General features: G+C 41.7%; 1 protein-coding gene across 1 annotated transcript in view; it reads left to right on the top strand.

Annotated features, from left to right (window-relative positions):
* The first annotated feature begins 9,027 nt into the window (after window positions 1-9,027).
* The window catches only part of Themis (thymocyte selection associated), a 170,578-nt gene continuing 170,148 nt past the window's right edge, over window positions 9,028-9,457 (top strand). Inside the window, exon 1 of the mRNA XM_050138243.1 lies at window positions 9,028-9,345. Within this exon, the coding sequence (XP_049994200.1) occupies window positions 9,255-9,345 (91 nt within the window). The 5' untranslated portion in view covers window positions 9,028-9,254. The remainder of the gene's footprint in view (window positions 9,346-9,457) is intronic.

Genomic DNA, 9,457 nt, shown 5'->3' with positions numbered 1-9,457 from the left:
GGGTTTAATTTCTAATAGAATATTAGTGAAATGTTTGGAACTATTCTTAATAAAGTTTTGAAGGGGCCAGTCTCCCGAGGCTCTAAGATGGTATCCCAGGGAAAAACATACATCATCCTTGATTTTTCTTTCAGATATAATATGCACCTAATATGTGACAAGACCAATGGGCTGTTAAAGCAAGACTGTCCCTTCTACAGGTGCATTCCAGGGAAGCTTTAAAAAGATACTGTTAAGAGGTCTGAGGGTAGTGTTAGAACGCACATAGAAACTCCACCATCAGAAAGGAGACATCACAACCTTTACAGAATGAAAAGGTGAGTACTTTGACCAATCCTTATGGTTTTGTCATTATAATGGGAGAGCTGAGTCCTACCAGGGAAACATAAGGGCATGATGTCTGTCATAATGGACATTCGTCTGGTCCCTCTTCCTAACACTTGCTTTTAACCCATATCCTTGTCTCACCATTACCAGGAAGAGCTATGCAGACTCCCTCATTGGAGAAAGGTCTATTGCAAGGCGAGCAGGCTCATCTCTCTACCTGCTAGCTGTTATGAAAGTCCAAGAGAGACTGGTTTCAGAGAACTGACTTCTTTCTTGAGGTTCTTGAGTCAGTTATTCCTCTTTGTGTCTTCCCATGAAGTCACCAGCTCATTTCTGTAGTGAACTTTGTGAGGCAGACTGATTCTTAGCCTCTATGACTACTCTACTACAACAGCTTTCAACATGTGGGTAGTGACCCCTTTGGGGGGGGTCAAATGACCCTTTCACAGGAGTCAACTAAGACCATCAGAAAACCCAAAAGTTGCATTATGATTCATAATAGTAGCAAAATTACAGTTATGAGGTAGAAATGAAAATAATTTCATTGTTGGTTATCATCATAACATGATGAATATATTAAAGGGTCTCAACATTGGGAAGGTTGAGAATCATTGGTTTATCAAAAAGCAACTGTTCTAAGGCCCTGTTCCTTTTCTCAGGGCTTGTTGAAGTTACAGAGAAGGAAGAGCAGTTTTTATGCAGGATTTAATTTTCTTTCTGGATTAAGAAAAAAATCTCCTCCCTTTGCTCCTCTAATAAGATGGAGCTCACCAAGGCCAGCTGGACTGTGACTGGAAAAGCATGGGATAAAACCGGACTCTCTGAACATGCTGGACAATTAGAGCTGATAAGAAGCCAGGGACAATGGCACTGGGTTTTGATCCTACTTCATGTTCTGGCTTTGTGGGAGCCTAGCCACTTTGGATGCTCACCTTCCTAGTCCTGGATGGAGGGGGGAGGACCTTGGACTTTCCACAGGGCAGGGAACCCTGACTGCTCTTCAGACTGGAGAGGGAGGGGGAGAGGAGTGGGGGGAGGGGGAGAGGAATGGGAGGAGGGGGAGGGAAATGGGAGGCTGGGAGGAGGTGGAAATTTTTTTTCAATAAAATATTAAAAAAAAGAACACAGAAAAATAAAAAAAGAGAAAAGAAAAAATCCATATTTATCCTTATTTGAATACATCGTTGGGGACAGAAGAACATGATGATGAACATATTACAAATAGGGGGTCATTCATGGACACTGGGATCACTCATAATAGGTACTATTTTGCCTGCCTGACATTGATTCCTCTGGTTTGGGAAAGAGTTCACTGGTTTCCTCGAGAGGTTGCACATGCCAGAGCTTTCTGATAGCTGGAGCTATATGACAAATTCCTGTCTATTATAGTCCTGAGATCACATTGCATGGTGTAAACAGAACATAGGGAATGACCTGGTAAATAAACAAGTTCCTCTTCTTCAGGTCTAGGGCTTTGCTGATACATGAATGTGTAATCCAAGTTGAATTAATAAGGGCCTGTGTTGGGTCTTTCCTGGTATAATCAAGCGAAGGCAGCTTTTCTCATTACACTGAAGACTGCCATGGTTTGTGACAATGGCATGATCTCCAAGAAGCACAACTCAAGAAAGAGACAATAATAGTCTGATGCCCTGGTGATGTTGAATATTTTTATCTAACACTAGCACTGTTTGTCACCTTTCCGAGACATGAACCAATGAGTACCACACTTTTAAGCCCAAATCAAGGAGAACCCCTATTTTCAAGGAGGGGAGTTTGTCATTTACTTCTTTAGAAATAAACAACGAGAGGGATGTTTCAGAAAATAAAGAATGTGAGATACTAATAAACATGATCTTAGGTTTATTCTTCACTTAAAGAGTATGGCATCATATTAAAGTGTTATGTACTGGTTTTTAGCCTTGCTTTTAAAGTGTGCTAATTGTGAAATAATTAATAATAAAATATTTAACCCGTTCTGCTAACTTTGTAGGAAAGCAGCTGCAGAAAATTTACCATAGGAATGTGCAACTGTATTCTTTGGCTCACTTTAAAGTGTCTCATTCTTCTGTTTTGGACAGAAATCATTAAAAGTGCTGACACTAACCATAACTCTGTCATCATTTTGTTTCTGGAGGCCTGGGTATGTGTGTGTTTGTGAGAGTGTACATGTGTGGAGGCCAGGAGTCAACTCCGGTGTTATTTCTCAGGCACCATAGACCTTGAGTTTGGAGACTTGGTCTCTCCGTCGTTTCTGAGGTTCACACAAATTTGGTTAGGTTAACTGCTCAGCAAGCCCCAGGGATCTGCACATCTGTGTCCCCCCATCACTGGCATTACAAGTCCAATGTCCCATACCCACCCACATGCCTGATTTTTATGTTGACTCTGGAGTGTGAACTCAGGCTCTTCTACTTCCATGGCTAGCACTTTGCTGACTTAACATCCTTCCGAGGTGCTTAATCATCATTTCAAGGGTGGGTCTTTCTCTGTTTCTCAGAAAACCTACTGAGACATATTGAAGAGGAAGGTATTGATTCCAAGTACTGAGGAACAAACCTAGTACATACACATGGTTTTACTCAACAAGAACTCTCCCAGATACAGCTGAATAAAATGCTACTTTTTCAGTCCTTCTTATTTTATTTTGGTATATTTTTATTTGTGACAAGATCTTGCAGAGTTTTGCAGCCTGTGATTCCTGGGCTAATATAAGACTCCATCTTAGGCTTCCAAATACTTGAAGCTGTAGGTTATAGGCAGGTCTCACAAGGTTCAACTCAGTACTAATAAGTCTAGCAATTGAGTTACCTCGTGGATTTGTTACTATGTTTCTCCTGCCACTTCTGTATATCATTGTTTTATTTTATATCTACATTATATTTTAAATCATATATTTAATTTCTAGATGCCATTTTAATGATGTGTATATATGTTTATTTATCCAAGTACTCTGATGACCCTTTCTAGTGGGACCATTCACTTCTGTGTTTGTGCGACAGTCTTCAGAGTCTACATATGTCACTGTGGCTCTCTTAAAGCAGGCTGGGTCTGCTCTGAGGCTTTGTTGTTGCATTGTTTGGTCTTTTCTTTTCTATCTCATACACTCTCATGCTGCTGCATGCTGTCAACACTGATGCCTTTGTGTGAGCAACATCTCAAAGGCAAAAGTGGGGCAGTACAGAAAACTTCCTTGAGTTGTCTTGGATGTTCTCTTTGTCCAAAATTTTAGTGTTCAGTTTCTCTAACTGCCAGATGCAGCTTAAAACTTGACACAGTTTCTCCTTCTCAGTCACCAGGCGTTGCTGTGCTGTTAGCCTCTTTATTGGTACCAAATACTACAAATGCCTGGAAGGAGAGAAAAGCACAACACTGAGTTCTTCTCATAGCATCCCCCACCTTCCAGAACTCCTATCCTCACTGCTCTGGCAACCTGTCTATTCCCTACAATTGCTTTGAAAAAAAATCTGGATTTTCCAGAGAATTTGGTAGAAGAGCTGATCAGATATCATCTCAGGGTTTGAAACAGTAGTCTCCACACACCTTCCTTCTGCACACTGACTGACATGTGCTGCTTGAGCATCAAGGCCTTTGATTCTTTACACTTAGTGAATACTTTATAATTTTTGCTAAAATCCCATTTTTATTTATAGAAATATTCTAAAAGTTTGATGTTAAATCTATTAGTGTTTTCCTTTAAGACTCCAACTAATGTTTGAAAGCAGTTTTTCTAAAACCCCAGTCACACCTTCCTGTCCCTGACTTTTGTTTCTTTATGTTAATATTTAAGTTTAAAATTTATCTTAATTTTCTTTCCCAGGGTGTTTTGGAATTCTCCTTCCCCCTGATTATTAAGCAATCATTTGAAAAAATACATCTTTCTTCCTTACTGGCTTGAAAATCTACTTTCTGCAGGTTGAAAATTGTGACATACAGTTTGTTTGTTTCTGAACTTCCATTAGTCTGACTGTGATTAAACATGCCACGTCTGCATTCACAACTGAACTTCAGTAATTCACTGCAATATGCAATAGTTCAAGGAATTTCTCTCTTTCGCCCATTTCTTCTTGGCTGCTCACAGAAGGATGTCTTTGAGATGATAGAAGTAGTAACAACTTGGGTTACAGTGGCAATGATGGCAATACAGGACAAGGCCAGAGGAGTGGCCTTGAAGACTGTCACCCATAGAGCTTGGGGGATTTCAAGACTGACAGAAATGTCTGCTCATGCATGACTTTAAGCCTTCTAGCATGACACTCTTAAAAATGGTGGAATCATTAACTTTATGATTGAGATTTTAGAAAAAAAAAACATATTGTGAGATACAGGGGGGGTCCTCTGTGTGAAGAGCAGAAAAGGGACAGAGTAAGTAAGTATAAGCATCCAGTGATATAGTGGAATCTTCTAGCTTTGACTAGAAGGACAGAGACTGTATTTGAAAGTTAAAGACATCAAGTGAAATGCAGCACTGATTACACACTAAATAAAATTTACTGTGGCACCAACTCTATAAATGTATGATTTTCAAGAGGCAGCCCTTTCCATATTTTAAAGCCATATGACATATGACACTAGGCTATAAACAGTGTTTGTAGTCGAGTGAGAGGCCCAGACTTAGTCAAGAAGAGAATAGACGACAGCTATATCAAGCTTGGGAGATTTAGGGGACAAAATGTTTAAGTGATAATGTAGACGATACTGGCAGAAAACATTTGGTGCAATTTGCCATTTAACCCTGGTTTTGCATGGAATGAAGGTTGGCAAATTGCTATAAGGGCCAAACGTGATTAGAAAGAGTAGAAAGGATTTTGGTAGGTGTTATACCATGGCCAGGCTTAAGTCCAGAATCCAGTCTGTTAGTAGAGTGAGCAACTCCAGCATATTTCAGCTCTACTCACTTAAACCAATCTTTTTTTATTTGCCTACAACACCCATAGATACTCTCACTTCATATTGTATATGCAACCTCTAAAATACTGTTTGAATTTAGTACAAAGAAAAGAAAGCAAAGAAACTCACAACAAGCTGACTCTCTTCACAGGTGAGCCATCTTGAAGAATGTGAGTTTGGATATCTGGTGTTGCCCCTCATTTGCCATATGGTGTTATGAGTAAGGGGGAGTCATTCCCCTTTGCCCCTTACCACCTGTGTCAGGTGAGAGAGCTGGCCCTGAGGTCATGAGTACCCGTTAGCTGGTATGGAGGAGGGCGCAATGTCCTCCTTTCCCTTCCCCTTCCTGTGCCAGGCCAGAGTGGGTCCCTGTATCATGATAGTGAAGGAGCTGGCCCTGGCCCTCACTGACTGTAGCTCTTGGGAGAGCATTTCCTGCACCCCACCTGGGCAGCACAGTAATGCTGACTCTGTCGATAGAGGGTGCCAGGGAGGTGAGCTGACCCTGAGAATATGAGCATGAGAAATCTGACCCAAGCCCTCATCTTCCATATGGTGGCTGGAGGAAGGAGAGACGCCCCTGCTGGTGAAGAGCTGTCCCTGAGGTAACAAGAGTGAGAGAACTGGCCCTGCCTCTCACCAGTTGCACCACTTGGCAGAGTGGTCCCTGCATCAGATCTGGGCAACACAGTAAAGCTAGCTCTGGTGGTATAGGTGTGGGTATGCCAACCCTGAGGGTGTGAAATCAGGAGACCCAACCTCACCCTTGCTGCTTGCTGCAGTGGTTGAGCCAGGCAGATGGTGCTGGAGATCTCACCCTGGTGTTGAGGATGAGGGAGAGCTGGCAGGCTAACCAATCCAGCAACCACCCAGGCCCAAAACCAGGGCTATATGAGTTGGTAATCCCAACATTGACTCCATCTACATACTGGTCCCGAGGACCCAAAGTTGCAGGACCTCTGTGACACAGGGCAACAGCAGGATATCCAAGAGGATTCCCAGTGAGGGTACAGTATCAAGGTTGGAGGCCTTGAACTAGGCCACTGACTTGGTATAGTGAACACTTGAAATTAAGACATATGTATAATAGGGTATACTGTGTGACTCATAACGTCACGCTACAGCTTCCACAATGAGAATTTTCTTTTCTTTTAGATTTTATTTTGTTTTATCTTGTGGGGGAGGTTCCAAGGGCACAGGATGATGTGAAAAGATGGGGAAATGAATGTGATTGAGATGCATGATGTGAAATCCACTAAGAATTGTGTTAGAATTTTGATAGGGGTTGCGTAGAATCATCTGTAGATTGCATTTGGTAATTTTGGAAAATGTGTTAATAAAAATTTTCCATTTTTATTATGTTGATCCTACCTATCCAAGAGCATGAGGAATCTTTCTATTTTCTGATATCCTCTTCAATTTCTTTTTCCAAAATCTTAAAGTTCTTGCCATACTTGTATTTCATTTGTTTGGTTAGAGCTACCCCATCATATTTTATATTATTTGTGGCTATTGTCAAGGGTAATGTTTCTCTGATTTTTTTCTTGGCCCATTTATCATTTGTATATAGGAAGGATACGGATTTTTCGATTTCATCTTTTATCCTGCCACATTACTGAAGGTGTTTATTAGCTGTAGGAGTTCCCTGGTAGAATTTTTTGGGGTCACTAATGCAAATAGAGATAGTTTGACTTCTTCCTTTCCAATTTCTATCCCCTTGATCCCCTTTTGTTGTCTTACTGCTGTAGCTAGAACTTCGAGTACTATATTGAATAGATATGGAGAAAGTGGACAGCTTTATCTTGTTTCTGATTTTGGTGGAATCACTTTGTGTTTCTCTCCATTTATTTTGATGTTGGCTGTCAGCTGCTGTAAACTGTCTTTATTATGTTTAGGTATGTTCTTTGTATGTTTGATCCCTCCAAGACCATTATCATGAAGGGGTGTTGGGTTTTTGTGGAAGAAAGGGAGAAAAGATTATATGAGTGGGGGTGTGTGTGTATCAAGAACATGACTAGAAAGCAATAGAGACAGCTGAGCAGATGGAGCTCATGGGAATTCACAGACTCTAGGTTGACAGCTGTACAGATCTTCATGGGAAATAACTAGACCCTCTGCATATAGATCACAGAGTGTAGCTTGGTCTGTCTGAGGGGACCCTGGAAGTGGGACCAGGATCTCTCCCTGGTACATGAACTGGCTTTTCAAACCCATTCCCTATGATGGGATGCCTTGCTCTGCCTTGATGCAGGATGGAGGTGCTTGGTCCAGCCTTAACTTAATGTGCCAGACTTTGTTTACTCCCCATGGGAAGTCTTATCCTTTCTGAGGAGTGGATAGGGGGTTGGCTGGGGCTAGTGGGGAAGGAGAGAGGGGAGGGAGGGTTAACTGTTGTTGGTATGTAAAATGCATTTAAAATAAATAAATTAATATAAATAAATAAAATAAATTAAAAAATTCTAGTCAAAGGCAAAATAATTCCACAAAGAAACAATAAAAGTTAAATTAGGAAAAGAAAACCAATAACAACAAATCTGCTTTAAACTGGATGTGATAACACATGCTTGTAATCCCAGCACATGACACATGCCTATAATCCCAGCACATGACACATGCCTGTAATCCAAACACATGACACATGCCTGTAATCCCAGCACAGGATACATGTTTATAATCCCAGTACATGACACATGACTGTAATGCCAACACATGACACATGCCTGTAATCCCAGCACATGACACATGGTTATAATCCCAGCACATGACACATGCCTGTAACGCCAACACATAACACATGCCTGTAACGCTAACACATGACATTTATCTGTAACCCCAACACATAACACATGTCTGTAATTCCAACCCATGACATGACACATGCCTGCAATCCCAGCCCAGCAGCAGAGGATTGACAAGAGTTTAAGACGAGTCTACCCTTCAGAGTGATATTTTGTTTAAAAAAAAAAAACACAAAACAAAAATGAAAACAAACAAAGACTGATTTTGAGAGTTAAAGATTAGTTTTCACAAGGTTTCTCTTGTTTCCTTTGGCTTTGGGCATTTTTAACTTTAAACTTTGATCGTCAGAGCAGAATTGTGGAATTGGGGGGCTTGTGCAGATTTTTTAGTTAGTTTTTAAATCTACATTTAACCAGCAAGTGAGTTCTGAATAGGAAATGTTTGCGAGTGGGAAGCCGTGCGAAGCCCAGGAGTCATGTTTCTAAGCACTGCCCTTACAGACTTTCCTTCCCACTGTGGAGGCCAGAAAGCTCCCATCGTCTACTGCAGTCATTCCTGGCCACTTTCATATAGCACTCTCCCCCATCCTCCTTTAAGGTTCAGCAAAAAACTTAATGTGAAAAGATAAAAGTGGTTTCCCATCCTCTTCTGAGGACCAGATTTCCAAAAACAGCTGACACAGGGCTCTTTTGTAATCAAGTTTAATATAAAAGCACCAAGAGTATGCAAATAAAACACCGAGCTAAACTCCAGATGCAGAGAGGTAATGCACTGATGGCATGCCACCCTTAAGGTAAGACACTGCTCCTGCCTGCCAGCCATGTGCAGTGGTCACACCACAGGTGCCTGTTTCTTCACAGTCTCACCGCCACTGTGGGTGCACAGGCGTTGGCAACTTGCCAACCTCATTACTTTGGGTAGTGACAGTTCAGACCAACACACCCCACCCCCACACCTGCTTCAGTGTCAGAAGGAAATGAAGCCGCAAGAAGAAGAACAAGGGCTTTACCCACTCTGCCTCCTGCCTGTTCTCGGCCTTCCCTTGCTCTAGTTGTTCCTCCTGGGCTTGGCTGCAGTGTGACATCCTCTCTGCTGCCCCAGGTAGTAAGTGTGAAGAGTAACCACTGCGGACAAGTACCTGTCCACCTAGGGCTGTTTTGCCCTGGTTTGGCTCCCCTTTGACATTCTGCCTGCTAGAGGGAGGAATTATGAGCAAAGAAAGCGACTGCAGACAATTGACATCCAGAAGCCACAAGTTTCTCTAAAAATCAGATCTTCACACCAACCAAGACAGAGCCATGGCGGTATCGCTGGAAGAATTTGTTCACTCCCTTGACCTAAGGACCCTTCCCAGGGTCTTAGAAATCCAGTCAGGCATCTACTTTGAAGGTAAGCATTTGTCTACTTTTTTAATTTGCTGCAAGGATTTTATAAAAGTCTCTTGGGAATTTGTGGGAGCGATTTTAATAAAGAATACGTGAAGGGCTGTGTATGTGGCCTA

This window comes from Alexandromys fortis, unplaced genomic scaffold (genome assembly GCF_014885135.2).
Source record: "Alexandromys fortis isolate MF-2015 unplaced genomic scaffold, M_Fortis_MF-2015_v1.1 scaffold_14, whole genome shotgun sequence".
Taxonomy (NCBI): domain Eukaryota; kingdom Metazoa; phylum Chordata; class Mammalia; order Rodentia; family Cricetidae; genus Alexandromys; species Alexandromys fortis.
This window is presented reverse-complemented; position numbering and strand designations above follow the sequence as displayed.